This window comes from Nicotiana tabacum, chromosome 22 (genome assembly GCF_000715075.1).
Source record: "Nicotiana tabacum cultivar K326 chromosome 22, ASM71507v2, whole genome shotgun sequence".
In the NCBI taxonomy this organism is placed as follows: domain Eukaryota; kingdom Viridiplantae; phylum Streptophyta; class Magnoliopsida; order Solanales; family Solanaceae; genus Nicotiana; species Nicotiana tabacum.
Genome location: NC_134101.1, coordinates 210,047,421 through 210,067,428, shown reverse-complemented (window position 1 = coordinate 210,067,428; position 20,008 = coordinate 210,047,421). Strand labels below are relative to the sequence as shown.

At 36.8% G+C, this 20,008-nt stretch overlaps 1 protein-coding gene across 1 annotated transcript; it reads right to left on the bottom strand.

Moving 5' to 3' along the window:
* Positions 1-6,896: 6,896 nt before the first annotated feature.
* LOC107795535 (uncharacterized) lies at positions 6,897-15,511 on the bottom strand. The gene is made up of 4 exons (XM_075244570.1): positions 15,203-15,511; positions 13,148-13,201; positions 9,489-9,632; positions 6,897-7,215 (listed from the first exon to the last, which is right to left on the bottom strand). Exons 1-4 carry the CDS (start codon positions 15,323-15,325, stop codon positions 7,087-7,089), a joined length of 450 nt encoding a protein of 149 aa, XP_075100671.1. The 5' UTR covers positions 15,326-15,511; the 3' UTR covers positions 6,897-7,086.
* Positions 15,512-20,008: the final 4,497 nt, after the last annotated feature.

Here is a 20,008-nt window from a genome sequence, read left to right as displayed (position 1 = left end):
TAATTGATGTTCCAAATTCGACATAGGAAAAAGCTCCCGTAAAGAAGAATATTTTCTAAAAAGTTGCAGCCAAAGAAGGAAGTATGTGTAAATACTAAAAGAGAAGATATGTTAATCTGCACTTAATGCGGAAGCAACAATCAAGGAAGTTTCTACTTTCAAAATTAATTATATTCCACTGATACTAATTCTACAGTGCAGCTCCTGAAATTGGTCGAGTTAGACCCAGTTCGCTGACTGATGAGTTTTAAAAGCTGAAAAGTATTTTGAAGTGTTAAAACAAATAATATTTTGTTGGATGTATTTAGTAAAAGAAGTGTTGATTAGCAGTTATTTTAATTTTAAAGAGTAAAATATCCTTAACATTTTACAAAATTATAAATTTAAAATTATTTTATATATATAACCAAAAAAAAAAAAAAAGAGGAACAATAGATATGAAGTAAAGAGTAAGCTGGAGGTTTTGTTTTGGGAAAGGTATTTGAGTATTTAAAAAAATATTAAGGATAAAACTGTATAAAACTTGGTCAAGCCAAAAGTGATTTTAAGTTGAAAAGCCATAAGTTGAAGGGGTGACTAATCACGTCCAACTATGCCTTATAAAAAGGACTAAGCGATCGTCGCAAATATAATCCGGTTTACAAGTCCGGAGTCGAATCCCACAGAGAACTACGGCTTAGCTACAGTTGTTCAATATCGCTAAGAAACACAAGTCCAAACAATTTCCTACTTATAAAGATTATAATGTTTATTTTTATCTAATTAACTAATAAATCTAAAAAGCAGTAAAACTATCAATTAACAAGATTAAGGATTGGAGACAAGATTAAGGAGGTCTAGCGTTATGATTTTCTCTATTGTCGGAATCCTTTCCGCTACGTTTCTGACTGTTGTAACTCTCTCCCGAGTAATTACCACAATTTACTAGATATATTCTCCCAAATTACACTAGTTGGCATTAAGTACGGCTCACTCGGATTGTACCAAGGTTTCGTTATCCCTATCCCACCTTTAAACCCTCCGTATTTCATATACATAGGAGTGATTTTGTTCAACAACTACCTAAATATGCACTCTCTCCCGAGTAATACATACTAAATAGGTACAGTCGAATGAGAGCTCTTCAAGCAACCACAATATAAACGTAGTTGAACAAATAGAGAAAAGCTACGACAAATCTATATTAACGTAACAGGAAAATCATCTTTCAAGGGGTTCCATCAAAAACCTAGATAACAAATTAGCTATTCATAATAGTATGCATAACTACAATACTAGAATTCATAACAAATAATGAAAATAGGAAGAAAGAAGTGAAAAACTCGTAGAATAATTCTCCGCCTTGTCCCTAGTGTGTTCTTGCCTTCTTAGGTCTCAAGTGTGTCCAAACTCGATCCCCTCCCTCTCTTTTCTCAAAAGTGGCGTTTTAGGTCTATTTATATGTTTAGGACAAGATCTAAACGTGTAGGTCAAATTCTAGTCAAGCCGGGAAACAATTTAAGTCTTCAAAACTAGAACTGGACCTGGCCTTTGGCTGGCCTCGCCAGGCTAAAGCCTGGTTCAGCCTGGCCTTAGGTTGGCCTCGCCAGGCTAAAGCCTGGTTCAGGCTGGCCTTAGGCTGGCCTCGCCAGGCTAAAGCCTGGTTAAGCCTGGCCTTTGGTTGGCCTCGCCAGGCTAAAACCTTGTTGAACTGGCTTTTGCTTGGCCTCTCTTTTTCACTGTGCTCGAGCGCACTTTCAACGTTTGAGTATCCCTTTTGCTCTACTTTCATCTCCAATTCACCTACACATAAAATAGACTCCATTACGCGCAAATAAAATGTAAATTATCGTTAAAGCATAGAAAATGCAAGGAAAATAATGTACGAAACTATGGAATTATAGTCACCCATCAATACCCCGCACTTAAATATTGCTCGTCCTCGAGCAATCAAACTACACTTATAGACATGACCTTTTTAAGGAATTCTCCTAACTCATCACACCAAGAATTTTTAAAATAGACTAAGCACAAAAGCGTAACATCTTTATCTCAAGATTTGACTCGCAAGTACTATGCGTTATTCACAACTCACTCACTTACTCTAACATGAAGGTCAATGACATTACCTTTCCTTCATGAATCAAGTGCCCTCACAATACAAAAGAGAGTAGTTCCACACACACAATAAAATTTAAGAACAAATTAGGAACTCAAGATATAAAGAATTCACTCTCTCTCAGAAATAACATTCATATGCCAAAAAGATGCACCACAGGCTTGCTCATAGTGTACTATTCTACTAATCGAACTCATTCAGTCTGGGATCAAGTAGGACTTTAATTGGTTGTAATGTAGGCTACGGGCCAGGTAGGATACATTTGGATATAAAAGTGACTACACCTCCCTAAGAACTTTAATACATATACTTTAACATTCAAGCCCATACTTATGTCAATACAAGACACCACCTTCACATTAATATGTATTAACTCCATACTTCTTTAAGAACAATTACATCAAAAGCCACCACCACAAGGAATATTCTTCACAACTATACAACTATTTTTCTTTCTTTCTTTTTCAATTCAAGTGTCTTTTTTTTTCGTTCAACATAGCGCACATTTCTCCTTATTTGATTAGTTACACTCAAAAGTCAAACCAACCACCCCACACTTTGACTTTTACAAAGTTCATAACAATTCAAGTGCTCATGAGAGGTGAACAGGTTCAAATAGATGGTTAATTCAAACAAAGGGGATAAGGCTTGTAATCTGGTTGCTAAAGAAACAAGATTACAGGCTCAAAGGGGTTAACTACGATACATAACAATTAGGTGGGTAAAATATATATATGGCTCAACAAAAAATTGCGTATATCACTTTCAAGACTGAACAAAACTACTATTTCATTTTGCAAATACACGGGATAAGTTATAGACATCAAATGCAATGCAAAGAATAACACAAAACTTTACACACACATGGCACATAACTCACTTAGGATTGGACTCATCAAGATACTCTAGTCAAAGTAGTTAAGCAAATTTAAGAATCTACGATTTAAGGTACTTATACAAGAGTCAAAAACTGAGCCTAAGCATCACAACCAAAGTACTCGCTATTCTCAAGGCATAACAAAGTTCAGAGATATCGCTGCAATTCAATTCATTTCACACTAGCTCCTACTCCTAAAAAAATAAAACTAACTACACCCGGTTCAAACAAAACCTTGGAAAAGAACCGCGGCACAAAGAAAAACCAAGGGGGCATTACTACACTACCTACAAAGAAAAAAAATCTTTATACTTAAATCCCTCAAGAAAATTGTCTAGGATATCCATCGTCGGGAAAAGTCCAATTTTTTTAAAAAAAAAATATTCAATTAAACTAACACAACTAAAGTAGCATAGAAAATCACCCAGACAATCTTCTCACCCCACACTTAAAATTATGCATTGTCCCCAATGCACACCATACTAATAAGAGGGTAAAAGAAACTCCCTGGTAGGCCAAAGGCCGAAGCACTAGCAGCTCATGGGGTACTCAGACTTCTCCCAGGCTTGGTCCTTCGTGCGGGTACCTCACACTTAGTTCCAACCATCTGGTTTGCTGTTGCATCCTTCCAAAAGTTTTGCTTTCCATGCTCCTAGAAAATCAAAAATCGACACTACAAAAATAATACAATAAAAATAATAAAAAAAAAATAAAAAGCAGTAAAGCTGGGTTGCCTCCCAACAAGCGCTTGATTTAATGTCACGGCACAACGCGAATCACTTTCTGCCTCCACTATGAACTTATAAATTGGACTCCCAGTTTTGATTCTGCTCTATGATCATGCTTCTGGGGTGGTGTAAAGAATCTGACTGGCCCAACAAAATAATGTAGTATTATGTACTTCTTAGCCTTTAGATGAGGTATGTAATCCCAACTTTCTGGCAAGAAGAATTCCAGAATGTAAGCACCTTGTTCCTCATCCCTTGAATCCTCAAGTGGCTCGGATGACTCTATTTCTATATCATCATCCAAAAACAATGTGGAAAAATGCTTGGAGTGTGGACCAATGTGTAATCCCAACTTTCTGGCAAGAAGAATTCCAGAATGTAAGCACCTTGTTCCTCATCCCTTGACTCCTGAAGTGGCTCGGATGACTCTATTTCTATATCATCATCCAAAAACAATGTGGAAAAATGCTTGGAGTGTGGACCAATGCACTCTACTACATGAACATCGGAATTGTCAACATCCTCAGTATCAATGACACTAGAGTCAACTAAATATGTATCCTCAATATCCTTGGTTGACTCTAGTATCTCTTCTACGACATCGGCATCCTCAAAATCTAGTTGGATTGATTGTTGGTGTTCTACTCTGGCCTTCTCCTCTTGCTCCTCCCCGTATTTTTTTAAATCCTCCAATATAATGGCAATTTCTGCAGCCAATTCATAATCATATTGGCTACTATCCACAATGTCAACTTGTTGCGCTTTACAAGGTTCAATTAATTTATTCGCTTGAGCCTCCAAGTTGTGAATAGTTGTCTCTTGCCTTTGTATCTGTCGTGGTTTCTCATCATATTGTTTCGCATGGCACTTTAATATATCTTTGATCTCCTTTAGGCCAGCTTCCCTAGGTTCTTTGTTCCTGTTATCCTCACAAGAAAAAGTAGAACCATCATAGTAAGGGGTTGGGGGAAGATAAGAAATATAAGCACAATCATGAAAGTGACCATCTTGACCACCATACATATCGCACACATTCCACACATAAGATTGAGTTGGTGCACATAACTCGCTCTCGGAAATATTTTGATAATTTTGCCATAGGTGGTTTTCTTCACAATATGCATAAAGAGAATTAAAAGTAGAATTACCAACATCAACACTCTTATAATTCCAAGATGCCATGTTCTCAAATCAACAAGTAAAACAAAACAAAAATTCAAATAGAAAAATAAAATAAAAGTTCAAACTTGAAACCTAGCAATATGTACACCTACAACTACACCGTTAGTTCCCCGGCAACGGCGCCAAAATTTGATCATGCCCAACTATGCCTTATAAAAAGGACTAAGCGGTCGTCACAAATATAATCCGATTTACAAGTCCGGAGTCGAACCCCACAGAGAACTAAGGCTTAGCTATAGTTGTTCAATATCGCTAAGAAACACAAGTCCAAACAATTTCCTACTAATAAAGATTATAATATTTATTTTTATCTAATTAACTAACAAATCTAAAAGGCAGTAAGACTATCAATTAACAAGATTAAGGATTGGAGACAAGATTAAAGAGGTCTAGCGTTATGATTTTCCCTATTGTCGGAATCCTTTCTGCTATGTTTTCTATAAATTTGCCTAAGTTTTCTCTACCGATCATGAGCACTCTGACTGTTGTAACTCTCTCCCGAGTAATTACCACAATTTACTAGATATATTCTCCCAAATTACGCTAGTTGGCATTAAGTACGGCTCACTCGGATCGTACCAAGGTTTCGTTATCCCTAATCCCACATTTAAACCCTCCGTATTGATCCCTCATATACGTTAGGAGTGATGTTGTTCAACAACTACCTAAATATGCACTCTCTCACGAGTAATACATACTAAATAGGCACAGTCGATTGAGAGCTCTTCAAGTAACCACAATATAAACGTAGTTAAACAAATAGAGAAAAGCTACGGCAAATCTATATTAACGTAACAGGAAAATCATCCTTCAAGAGGTTCCATCAAAAACCTAAATAACAAATTAGCTATTCATAATAGTATGCATAACTACAATATTAGAATTCATAACCAATAATGAAAATAGGAAGAAAGAAGTGAAAAACTTGTAGAAGAATTCGCCGCCTTGCCCCTAGTGTGTTCTTGCCTCCTTAGGTCTCAAGTGTGTCCAAACTTGATCTCCTCCCTCTCTCTTCTCAACAGTGACGTTTTTAGGTCTATTTATATGTTTAAGACAAGACCTAAATGTGTAGGTCAAATCCTAGTCAAGTCGGGAAACAATTTAAGTCTTCAAAACTCGGACTGGACCTGGCCTTTGGCTGGCCTGGCCAGGCTAAAGCCTGGTTCAGCCTGGCCTTAGGCTGGCCTCGCTAGGCTAAAGCCTGGTTGAGCCTGGCCTTTGGCTAGCCTCGCCAGGCTAAAGCCTGATTGAGCTGACTTTTGCCTGGCCTCTCCTTTTCACTGTTCTCGAGCGCACTTTCAACGTTTGAGTATCCCCTTTGCTCTAGTTTCATCTCCAATTCACCTACATATAAAATAGACTCCATTACGCGCAAATAAAGTGTAATTTATCGTTAAAGCATAGAAAATGCAAAGCAAATAATGTACGAAACTATGAAATTATAGCCACACATCACTGGCCAACTTATGGCTTTTAGTTGATTTTGGTTTATAAACACTTTTTGATGTTTGCCAATTGTAAATAAGCTAAATAGTTCATATAAGCCTAGTTTACCACCTTAAAAACTTAGCCAAATGCTCTCTTAAAACGTTAATGGTCTTTCCAATTGATTTTTTTTTTTCCAGATGCATAATTGTCCCCGTATCAATGTCTTACATTCCAACTGAAAAGGTATTTCTGGAACTTCCACTTGTGTATTAAGATTAGGAATCAATTGCATTCTATGCCATTCGAATATGCACTGACCAGTCTCCAAACCGAAGATTGATATGAAAAATTGATGTTCTCGATACAGAATCTCGTGTAAATTTTCTAACTATTTTGTTAGGCATTTTACAAATGTCATACTAGCTAATTTCGCATAGTTGTTGCTGGTAGGACTTTAGATTTTAAAGATAAAACACATACCCAAAAATTGGAAGGAAAAAATATTGAATAACATTCTCAAATCAAAATGTTGAAGAAGATACCTAAGCCAATGGAATTTGGTTAATATGGACGGAACAAGTACTTGTTTAAATACTGATACATTTGATAGACATTTGTGTAACGTACACTTCAGTTTACAAATATCTCAAGATTGGATATCATTCTAAATATGTCCAAAACAAAGATAATGAATATTCACCCAAGAGGCAGAAGGAAACAATTTACTATGGCTGAAATATACGGCGGAAAACAAAATTAGACAAGGGGACGAACTAAACATTATCTGGCCAGAATTCCCTAAAAAATGCTCGCTCAAACTCTTTCTCTTGCATGCGCTTCTCAAACTCTAGTACTTTCTTCATCTTTTTAGAGATTCCCTTTGTCTTCTGTACAACAGACGCCTGAACAAACGGTACCATCGTAAGCAGTGTAATACGCAAAAGAAAAAGTTGCCCAACTACAAAAGAAAAAAAAAAAGAATAGGAAAAGGGCCTAAACTACCCCAATCGTTTGCAAAGTGGTTTACAGATACCCTCCGTCCATCTATTTGTCCATAAAAGTAATAATCCACAGGGTAGCAAACGATAGGGGTAGTTTAGGCCCCTTTCCGGAAAAAAAAATAAAGAAAATTTAGTGCAAAGCCGATCAGCGAAAACATCAAACCTCAAGCAGAGACGTATAAACACATTAACAAACTCACTACGTAGTCGGACCTAAAACAAAGTGAAACAGCACCAATTTGGCGACGACTCCTACTGACACAAATCAAAAATATGATAACCATACTTCATCTTCAATTATCTGATTGCCAATAAAGACATACAATTGCTTGGAAATTGACTAATGCATTTTTTCTGCTTTCAACCATTTACTTTTACCTGTATTGCATCATATAGGTGGACAACAACAACAACAACCCAGTAAAATCCCACATAGTGGGGTCTGGGGAGGGTAATGTGTACGCAGACCTTACCCCTGCCCCGATCGGGACAGAGAGGCTGTTTCCGATAGACCCTCGGCTCAATAAGACGAAAACAGAGTAAAAAAACAAGAGAGAATTCATTAGTAAATCCAGTAGAAATCGAAATAGTAACAGAAACATAAAAACCGAAAGATAACAGTAACCATAATCTAAAGCCCGGGTCTAAGACAAACAACAAGAATAGTGTGGGACCAATATAAACTGCAAGCCATCTAAGACCAACCCTAATCCAACCCCGCCTCACCCCCGGAATGAAGTAAGGAAAGCGCATCATATAGGTGGACAAAGTAACTAATTCGCACATCATCAAACTAAACGGGGTAGGTTTAGATCTTTCCTCTCTTCAGAGGAGTGGAAATAATGGAACAAAGATGTATTTTTGGTATTTTTGAAAATATCAGTTTTTATATGACATCTATTCTACTCCATTCCTTCAGCTTTCTAGTTACCTTTAGCAACCTCAATCTTCTAAATTTAGGTGTTTATTTATCCTTCAGATTTCCCCTCCCCAATAAAGTCAAATCCAAATGGTCCAGTAATTCATAGACAAATGAGCACTCATTTTCCTTCAATCCTGTGAAAGCAACCACTTGATCCAAACCCCCAATCTCCTTATGCACAAGGCATACTCTGCTTTACTGAAAGTACTTTTCTCATTTTCTTCTTAACTCCCATGTTATATAGAGAGCTACAATCCAATGAACATCGTCGATGGAGATTGCAGAGAAAGTCTAAGAAAGAAACATTTTTGGGGACCACACTTAAATTTTTGGCACTTTTTTTTGGCTTCTCACTCACCCAAAGAGAGTGAAATACACTCTCTCTGGCACATTGGAGCTTGGGGGAATTAATTCCACTCTGAAATAGTTAGAGGGGGTAATAAGATCCTCACAAATATGAGCTGTGTAACTAAAAATCCGTCCTTAGTTTAGGAGGGGTTTATGCCTTTTCCCTATTTCTTACTTTCTCACATGGACCGGGAAAAAGTATGCAATGATATTAGTGGAGGAAAAAAAGTAAATCAACTTTCATATTAACTGTAAAACTGGATTCTACAAAAAAATTATTCTAGCCTTGTTGAAAAGCCTCCAACAGTATGGGTCACAGAATGTATTATCTCACCAGTGCAAAGACAAGTTCTGTGGAATTGTATTAATGCATTATAGCATCTCATGTTAAATAGTCCAGAATATTCCTTGCTTAAAGCTTATGTTAAGAGAACTTCTTAATTGGTGCTTTACATAACCACACCTTAAAGGGTCAAATTTAAAGAAATCTAGGTGGATCTTCCACATTATTTTCTATGGCCATCAACTTTCTCCAAATCCAGATATTAGATCAGCTCTATTTCAGCCAAAGGACCGTTAGTTATTCCCTTGCCCTATTGTAGGTTAATAAACCTTTTTCCTACATCACTTTCCCTCCCGTCAAAGCACATGTCCTTTAGCAAAGTTTAAAATTGTTGCACTTACAAACATCAAGCACTTTTTGTCACATGTGGCAACTGTATCTATCCCTGTCACTGAAGAGAATGAAAGGATCATATGTATAGGTTATTTATGTTTGAAATTCGTAAATGCATGTTAAATTTCTACTTAAGCCTGCCAACCCACACTACAGAGCAAAATGCTTTAAATAGCATCAGTTTTGAAACAAATGCTATAATACGCATTCAGAGCAATGGAAACTTACTTTTTCTTTCTCCCCATCTTTTACAATCTTCCCGCCCATGGAAAGCCCGGAACTTTTACGGTGCTCTGCTGCCTTCTTTGACTTCTCTGCTCCCAAGCCTCTCTTATTTTTCTTGATATAAGTTGGCACAGGTTCCAATCTGCCCTGTTAAGGCCACAAGCAGATCAGAAACAACTTCACATTGCAACACAATGCAACTACAGATTCCAAAGGTAAAGACAAATTACCTACATCACATTTTGATAGAAGAATCAAATGACCATAATGTTGGCTTGCAGCTTGGCTAGCCATTCTTTTTAAAGGCTGTTAGTGGCCAAATCTCTCTTGAAGGGTGAGCAGGGTGAGTGTAGCAATCGGACCAGTCTTTTTGAGCTCTAGCATTACATTCGGTAGATTGACTGATTGAGGTCTTGAGTAACTTCATATGATGTAATATGACTTGAGTGTATGGTTGGTTTTAACTTTTGAGAGGCTCGGGATTGATTTCGAGATTGATTTGGAAGAGTGATTCTCAATTTGGAAGAGTTGACCAAGGTTTGACTTTTGAGTAAACGACCTCGGAATCGGGATTTCATGGTTCCAATAGGTTTGTATGGTTATTTTGGACTTGGGCATATATTCGGATTTGGATTCGGAGGTTCCTAGAAGTTTTTGGCTCTATTTGCCGAAAGTTAATAATTTGAAGGTTTGGAAAGTTCATAGGTTTGACCGGAAGTTGACTTTGGTGTTGTCGGGGTCCGTTTGGTGTTCCGAGACATTGGCTAGGTTCATTTAGTGAACTGGAACTAGTGTACAAAGTTTGGTTGTGATCCGAAATGTCTAAGTGTGATTCAAACGCGTTTGGCGAAGTTGGAATGTGTGTAACTTAAGAGAATGATTTGATCTTCGATTCTTCATTCTGATACTATTTGTGGTGCTTCGAGCATTTGGATAAGTTTGGATAATGTATTTGTACTTGTTGGTATGATTGGACGGGGTCCCGAGAGGCTTGGGTGTGTTTTCGGTCATTGGTGAGAGAGTAGTTAAGTTAAGGATTTGGAGTTTGACAACGGTCAACATCGGTTCAAAACGAACTCCTTTCGGTGTTTTGAGTGCTCGAGCAGGTTTGTAGTGTGTTTTACAAGTGAAATGCATATATGATTTGTGTCCAGGAGGTTCCGAATAAGTCTCGGGTGCTAAAACTAAGATTTTGCAATTGCTGAATTTTCTGGTGCGACAATCCCGAAAATACCGGTTATATCCCTAAGTTAGTCCACAAATTTCAGTCTTCCTTTAAAACTTCAAAACATTAAATCTCTCTCATTTTAAGGCCAAATTGAGTGATTCAAAAGGCTATCTTGGGTGATTTCATCCAAAGATTGTGTTGGGCTTGCCAAAGATGAGTTTCAGAATCATCTAGCATCTGATTCGGGCGGGGACAACTGCCGCATTTTTTACTTATTTCGGGATTTGTTAGGTACATGTGGAGTTCGAGCATTAGGGTGGTAGGCTAGGGGTAGTCGAGAGTTCTTCCCAGCTTTGTTTAGGTTTGTTAGCGGTCTATGTTGTGTTCACATTGTTGTTTTGCATAATTTTGTGTTATTGCCCTTTCACTTATTCGTGTTGTTATTTTCTTTCTGGCATATTTTGTTGTTACGTGCCTTTTTTCTTGTTTCTTTTCTGATATTATTGTCTCTCATGTTGAGCCGAGAGTCTCCCGGAAACAGCCTCTCTACCCTTTTCGGGGTAGGGTAAGGTCTGCGTACACTCTACTCTCCCCAGACCCCACTAGTGGGATTTTACTGGGTATGTTGTTGTTGTTGTTCTCATAATGTTTTGGAGCTCGAGAAGAGGCAGTTTTGAGGAGATTTTCAGCACTACTTTGTGGGTAAGTTGACTCTGCTTAGCTTCCTTACTAGCTTTATTAGATTTTCAAAACTAATTTAGGTAAGCTTTGTCATTTGACTCTACTTAGCTTCCTTACTAGCTTAAGGGTATTTTGGTCATCTAGCCTAAATAGCACTCTAGTATAAATAGTCCATTCCTCTCATTTTGAAAAGAAGCTTATGATGGATTGATAAACAAAGACAAACCTTGAAAGGGTTAGGGTATTTTTATTTTCTCTTTAATTACCATGTTTTCTTAGATTATCTATGTTATGTTAATCATGTATGAGTTCATGTTCATACTCTTGGATTATTTTTTGTATTTGAATGTTAATTCGTTGTTATAGTTGATATATCTACTAGGGGCTTTGAATTGCATTCTTTACTTAGCTTAATCCGTGTTACTTGTTCTTGTTCTTGTTCTTGTTCTTCCTAGATTAGTATTTATTATAGGAATTCAAGGAGTTTAACTAGTTCATAGTTAACTTCTTGTCTTTCTCTATTTTAAATCCTAATCTTTTATCTTTTATTATGTGTATTTTTGCTATCTCTGATTCCGTATTATTATTATTGATTAAGTATTTATGATATTAAATTGAAATTTATTCCGTATTATTATTTATATCATGAAACATTTAAAGGCTTAATAATTGGAATCTTTTGTTGTTGTTGAGTGTTGGCTTGCCTAGCAAGCAGTTTAGGTGTCATCACGGCCTTGATAGGATTTAGGATTGTAGTAGTGAGGAAGCCAGATAGTAGGTGCATGGGAATGGTTAATTGTTGATGCATTTACCACGATCTGCATCAACATAGGCGACAAATCAGGCACATGAGAAAAAAGAGGGAAAAGGTCAAAAAAAAGGATGTGTGCTATGAGCGAGTGCAAGAGGAGAAGATAAAGGATGTGTGCTATTGATGGAGGTCCACGAATGGGTATTACGAAGAGGGTGAGTGCAAGAGGAGAAGATAAAGCACTGGACCTAGAAAAAAATTGAGAAGGTGATACAAAGGCGCTAGATAAAAGTCTCTGCTTTGCAAAGAAACACTAAAATACTCCAAAACAAGAACTAATGTTTGGTGTTGGTTGACCATACCTATGAATTTAGCATGTGGCCATGCAAAAGGATATCACGATAGGTCAATAAATTATCATTGGATAACTTTTATATCCTTTTAATATATGTGCTGCACCTCCTCTCGAATATACTATTTTGTTGGATCGGTAACCCCTCCCCCTTTTTCTTTTTGGGATCAGCACCCCCTCTCAGATGATTTAACGAAAAGATTAAAAGGCGAGCGACGACTTGGTATGTACACTCCTCTCCGTGGTCCAGAGATGAAAGTTCTTTTTTTCTTTCTCCTTTGTCGTTTTTTCTTAGATGAAAGTTCTTCTTTTCCTTCTCCTTTGACGTTTTTTTCTTTGTTGAAAGTCTAGAGATGAAAATCTTTAAAGGCACAACTAACTTTTTTTAAACTGACAAAGAAGAAATCATTCCCAACATGTGCTTAACCATCAAATCAGATTCAGTCGCAGGGCAGGAGTTTCAGTTAACAAACAACCAGATAAAATGGTAAATGCCAGAAAAGACAATCTCAGCACACAATGAAATTGCAAAAGCCTCTCATAGAGTCATAGTCTTAAAACTAAAAGAACAGATCTGTTCAATGAATGCAGAAAAGTACAATTAATACATCAAAGTTTAAACAGGAAAAGACAAGGGAACTGAGTAGTAGACGAAATAGAAGGAGATGGTCAACTCAAAAGAATTGAAAGGAAAAAAGAAAGCAGTAAACCTGTTCAGCAATGCCAAGTCCAGTTCCTTCTCTCCAGCCATGCTTTTTCAACAACTGAAGAAACAAAGAACCCTTATAGTTAGTATTTTATAAAAGGCCAAATATATACGGAGCCCCTTAAACTTGTCCAATATTTTCACTTAGACACTTATACTAAAGCATGTACCTATTGAATACTTGATCTTAATACAAAATGTACCTATTGAACACAAAATTGACAATGCTAGACCAAGTTAAGTGCGTGTATGTCACTTGCTATTGACATGGCAAACAAAACGAATAAAAAAATGACATGTGTCAAATCTTTTAGAAAAAGGGAGAGAGGTATGGCCCCTTCTCATTCCTCGTCGTCTTCCCCAACAGAGCCCTCATTTCCTCCAGTCATTTCTCCATTTCCTCCATTATTGTGAGTTTCCCCTTTCTTTAATAAATACACAATCAATAACAAAAAAAAAAAACAGTAAAAACATTGTAGCATCTTCACAAGTTGAGCAATCGAATCAGTATAAACAGTGAATTTAGGGGATGCATGTATTTTTTAACAACTGCAGATTCTAGATCAGCATCACAAGCTACTTCTACAGCAGCAAATGCACTCGTTTACTGTCTAATGTTGTCGGTGTTGTAAATGGGTGAGGTGTAACTAAATGTTTGCTTTTATAAGTATTAATGACAGCAGATTGCCTTTGTAAATTTGTGGCTACCACATTAACAGAGCTTCAAAGAAGCATTTTCTTTCTTCATTACCTTCTAGATATTAGAACTGTTTGTTCCCTCATCTGATTTGGACGAATTGTTCGATCATTATTCATTTTTGTTTGAAGAAATTTGGTTTACATTTGAAGGAATTGTTAAACTGATTGGACCAATTGTCTTTCTTTTGATTTTAAGGAATCAATGGTAAAAAGGAAAAGAAAATAAAAGAACAGAAATTTATTTTTCAGGCAAAGCTCCATAGCTTCCGGCAGAAGATATTTTGTATTGAGATTTAGAGCTATGTCACGCTCCTAGAAGCTGTGTTGTGCACGCACTGTGCCATCTCAGCATATTGTGTTTAATAGGTACATTTTTGGTAGAGATCAAGTGTTCAATAGGTACAAACTTTAATACAGGTGTCTAAATGAAAAATTCGGGCAAGTTTAAGGGGCCACATATGTATTCGGCCTTTATAAAATGTAGGGGGAAGTCGAGACATCAGCAAGATGGTTAAGATGGAGGTCAGGTCAAACTCATCACAGCATGAGTTATATGTCCAATATAAAATATTCATGCGTGGACCAGTGCCTTAACTGCCCAACTCTACCTAACAATAAGAGCAATATTCTCCTGTTCTTTTCTCTGTATCCTTTATCTCAATCCACGTTATTTGGCTACTTTTTGCTGATTTAGTTTACTATTTAATTTGCTCAGGTTGTTTCCCTTATTTTCCATGACCATATTTTTGTTCTACAAAATAACAGATTATAAAAAAGTACATGAATATATGGAGTCATTTACTGCATAAGGAAGTACATGAATATATGGAGCAGTTTACAAAGAATTACACAAGCATTTGGTCGTTGTTATATATATACACAAAGAATGGCCTATGTTTTACGTAATTAAGTGGCTTTAGTGCCATCCTTTTGATGAAAAAGCTAGTGCTCATGTTTTTCCGAAGTCGGGGATAAACTTATCAGTTAAATCAAACAACAATAATGTTATTTAACAACAGCAAAACATACAATATATCCAAACGTTGTATCCATAGAACGATATAATACTACCATACTTATAAAAGGATAGGTAACAATGATCCAAACACAGTGAAAAGAGCAACAAATAACAAAATCGCTAGCTTTTTTTTTCCTGAGCAACTTGCCCACTAAAAGATTTAAAAGAGATTGATCAAATACGATAAGAATTCTCTTACGTAATTTGTTCCAGGGTTCAGACTGGATTATAATGGCTTTAAATTAAAGAAAAACACTGTTTACTTAAAACATTCTTTAATAATTAAAGAAATACTATGATTTTCCTACTGCTTGGGGAAAAGCTAAAGGAGAGAGAGCATACCTTAAAACCAAGGTTGGAGGAATGAATAGGAATTGAGGTTGAAGAAGCACCCGTTGCGGCATAACTCATAGGCATTCCCAAACCGGCGGATTCATATTCTACTCCTCCTCCACCCGATCTCATATCTTTGAATTCACTTTCCTATTTACGATCAGGGCCCAGAATCGAAAAAAAAAAAACAGAAGCCAGAAATTCCTTCGATGGAAGAAATTCGAGTGACCGACTGTACGGCAACTACCTCCTTCAACCTCAAAAGTTAAGTCTCTGCAAAATTCTTTTTCTTTTTCTTTACCGACTTCTTTAGTTACTTCTTTTTATTATTTAGCAGTACTAGAAGAATAAGTAAGCGTTTGGACATAACAATTGTAAAATTTAAAAAAAGGGCGAATTTTTTTTAAGCACAATGTATATGAAATTTAGAGTTGTGTTTGGACATAAATATAATTTTGGGTTGTTTTTAAAGTTTTGTGAGTGATTTGAGTGAAAATATTTGAAAAATAGCTTTTTGGAATTTTCTAAATTTTCGAAAATTTTTAAAATGCATCTTCAAGTGAAAATTAAAAATTTTATGAACAATTGTTGATTTCGGAAAAAAGTGAAATTTTTTGAGAACAAGGAAAAAATTTGTTATGTCCAAACGGGCATTAAGTTTACAATTATCAATAGAGCTGTCAATATGGGCCGGGTCGGACTAGCCCAGCCCAGCCTACGTGGGTTTTAGCAATTGACGGGCTGGGCTGGGCTAGCCCACCATTTTGATGGGCCTTATAATGGTCAGCCCACTCCAGCCCTATGTGGGCCGCGGGCCCCCACGGGCCGGTCCATCATTTTTAAAAATATAATTTATATTTTTTCTTTAAATTCTGACCTAAAAAAAGATATAATTATTTAAAAGTTAAAAAATATCTATTGGAAAAAATTTGCAAAACTTAATAGCTTTTTATATTGTTCCAATATATCATAATAAATACTAAAAAAAGTAAAAGACAAGACTATATTTCATTCACTAAAAGTCAAAATTTAAAACAAACTATCCGAGAGAACATTCATGATGCTTATGAGATATCCAACACATCATCTACATCAAACACATTTGAATTCGCTTGTGACAAGGTTGTCGTAACATTTTCACTTTCATCTACAATTCGTATGCAATATTAATTAATTAAATATTAAAAATAATTAAATTTTAAAAATTAATAATATTTAAATTCACATAAAAAAATATTACTAGTTTAAGTTCGGAAAAACTAGTGCAGCCAATTTCGAGTAGTAACAAGTATTTGGACATTTTCATAATAATTGAACTTCTGTACTTTGTAAGAACACGCTACCAATGCTAAATGTTGATTCTGATGGTACAATGATAATAAGAATACTAAGTACATCACGCACCATCATTGAAAGATCGAAATATTTTCTAGTATGGTCCTTCCAATACATGACAACATCCATCTCTTGAAACTTCTCAAGATCAAGTTTTGGTAACATGACAACATCTCATAGTAAAGATCCAATTCTGACTTTCAATCTCTAAAGGCATTATACTTTTTATTTTTTATATATTTTAAATAAATATTTTATTAGGCCCACGGGCCGGCCCCGCCCAGCCTCGGTCAAGCCTCACGGGTCACGGGCTTACTCGGGCCAGGCTTAAAAGCCTCGTTTTTAAACGGGCTCCAACAATTCTAGCCAACCCTGCTAAATCATGGGCTGGGTTGGGCTGGCCCAACGGGCCAAGCCCATATTGACGGTTCTAATTATCAAAAACACAGACATCCGAAATTGATTCAAATTGTGACATGGCAGAAGGATAGGCTAAAGTGCACAAAATGTTACATTAGACTATCATGTAGGGGAAAAGCCATTGGTAATGACGTATTTATTAAATTAAGAGGAGATTCTCTGAAAATTCTTTTTTATTCTTTCACGCCACTAATAACATGTTTGGCCAAGCTTCTAAAATTAGCTTATTCTGAAAAATGTTGTTCTCAAAAATACTTTTAAAAAAAGTGTTTTTAGTGAGAAGCAGTTTGTATTTGGCTAATTAATTTGAAAAACACTTTTGAGCAGTAATTAATGTTTGGCCAAGCTTTTAAAAACTGCTTCTAAGTGTATTTTTCTCAAAAGTGTTTCTCGGAAAAATACTTTTGAAGAGAAGCTACTTTTTCTGCAAAAATTGCTTCTGTCTCTCCTCAAAAGCACTTTTTTTCCTTTCAAAAACTTGGCCAAACACCTTAATTTTTGGCTAAAAGTGCTTTTGGCAACCAAAAAAAAATACGTTTGGCCCAAAAAAAAGCTTGACCAAACAGGCTATAAAACTTGAAAGCACAAGGCTTTAGATTTTGTTTGGGAAAATTCACTTTTGACTTTTTCAACGCTTCCATGTGTAAATTACCATAAAGAATTACTAGACTACTCCGGGGAGATGATCATTAATCGTATAATAAATCATAATTAACAGGAGCAAATCAAATTTATGCCAGACTTTTACATATGTATGTTACATAAATAAGTGAATATATATATATATATATATATATATATATATATATATATATATATATATATATATATATATTTGACTTTCATAAATGGCCTTAGATTTTAATGCCAGCACATTAGCATGGGAGGTTTTTTGGTCATTTCACAAATTAAGCCAAACAATTGTTCCCTTGATTCCCCCATCTCCCTATTCTCTCTTCTCCTTGTCTTCTTCCCCACCATCTCTTAGACCCAGATTGCTATCTTCAGTTCTGTATGGGTCAAAACCCGGCTAAGGAAATTCGGCATGAAGAGGTGATCAAGTATGAGGACTGTGTCCCATCATGGGCGACCAAGCCAAGGTCGACCTGGACTTGACAATATGGGGCCGCCGAGGGCGAGTAGCAGGAAAAGGAACAACGGCTAGAATAGTTTTGGAACTTTCAAAGGAATTATTCTGTTGAATATTCCCTCTATTTTACTTTTTTAGGGTTTTTGGAAATATTCCATATAAATAGTAGAAGAGAAAGGGTAAAAGGCAGGTAAGATGATATATGATAAGTTTTCTCATGAAAAGTGGACTCTCTAGAAAATCACAAACATTGTCTTTACAAAAAGATTCGATTTTTTATCGATTCCACACTTTCTCGCATTAGATCCGAGAAAGCTTTTTATACCTCCCACGTTTGTTTGTCTTACATCATTTTCAGAGGAAGAATCATCCACCTCATTGAATATTTGGGTGAAGTATTCTCTCTATTTACATTCATTGCCGCTTGACATATTTATTGCTTGCCATTATTCCCCATGCACTCATAATAATACCATTAAACACACCCTTTGTATTAAATTGGTTTAAGTGCAGTTATACGTTGTTCATATTAACCAATTTCAGATCTAGGATTTATTATGTTTAACTAGGATTTACCCATTATCATCTTATTTAATTAGTTTAACAAAAAGACTTAATATTTTTTGGTCAAATAATTTGGCGCCATATGTGGGGATTTTCTAGTCAAAGTCATAGTTTTTCTAGATCTAAAAAAAACACAAAAATTTCTTTTTTCAGCTTGCATAGCCTAACATGGCAGGAAATGGAGAGAAACAATTGAAGGCAGTGGCGGACCTCACCGCTAACCTCCTAAACACCATCAACGAAGTTAATGGAGAAGACGAGGAGAACGTGACAACAAACACTTCCCCTAGACGAAGTGGTTCACCTCTTCCTTATGCAGCGTTACCACCTCCCATGGAAAAGGAGCCTCTACGTCCACAATGGAAGAAGCACCACCAGCAGTGAAAAAAAACTACTAGAAGCATGGCTAACGAATACGCTAACCAGCATACTCGGCAAACCTGCCCAAAGGGCGAGTAGGGAAGATGCACGAGTCGACATCACAACAACAACCATTGAGCAGCACGTCTCTCCTCCTTTAATAGGTATCACTCACACTGTTAATGATGCAAGTAACGACACCCTTACATCTATTCTAAGAAAAATAAAGGAGATGGAGAACGAGAACAAAGCACTCCGCGACCAAATGAGGGAGCACCGGTAAAGGGTAGATAAGATACCAGGCGCCCCAAAGCTTATACCAAAACGGGATGCCGACCGGTTTGTAGAACAACCATACAACAACGAGGATGCACCCCATGTTATACCTAAAACATTCAAGATGCCGCCATACTTGAAGATATATGACGGCACAACGGCCTTGAGGATCATGTCACCCACTATGTCACCGCAGTAAAGGGCAACGATCTCGCCAAAGAGCAAGTATCATCCATATTGCTGAAAAAATTTGGTGAAACCCTAACCGGGGGAGCACTGACGTGGTACTCACAACTGCCAGCACGGTCCATAGAAATATTTGAGGAAATGGCCGACAAGTTTGGCACTACACACGCCGAGGCCAAGAAAGCGGAGGCGAGGGTAAACGATATATTCTCCAATAAACAGTCACCTAGCGAAGGGCTCAGGGACTTCCTTGCTTGCTTCAACCGTGTTAGAATGACTCTTTCAAATGTGTCAGAAGGAATGGTTGTAGCAGCATTCCAAAATAGGCTGAATAGGAGCGGTTTGAGGGCAACCAAGAAATTGTTAGCGGTTTGAAGGCAACCAAGAAATTGTTAAGTCGACTCATGAAATACCCCATACAACTTGGGATGAAATACATAATGCCTATAACGCCGAGGTGAGAGCATATGAGGACGACCTCAATGAACCAACCCAATAGTTGACATCAGTGTAAATGGAGGCGAGAAAAGACCGTAGAAATGATAACAGAAGGAACGATCCAGGTCCACGCCCCGACCGTGAAA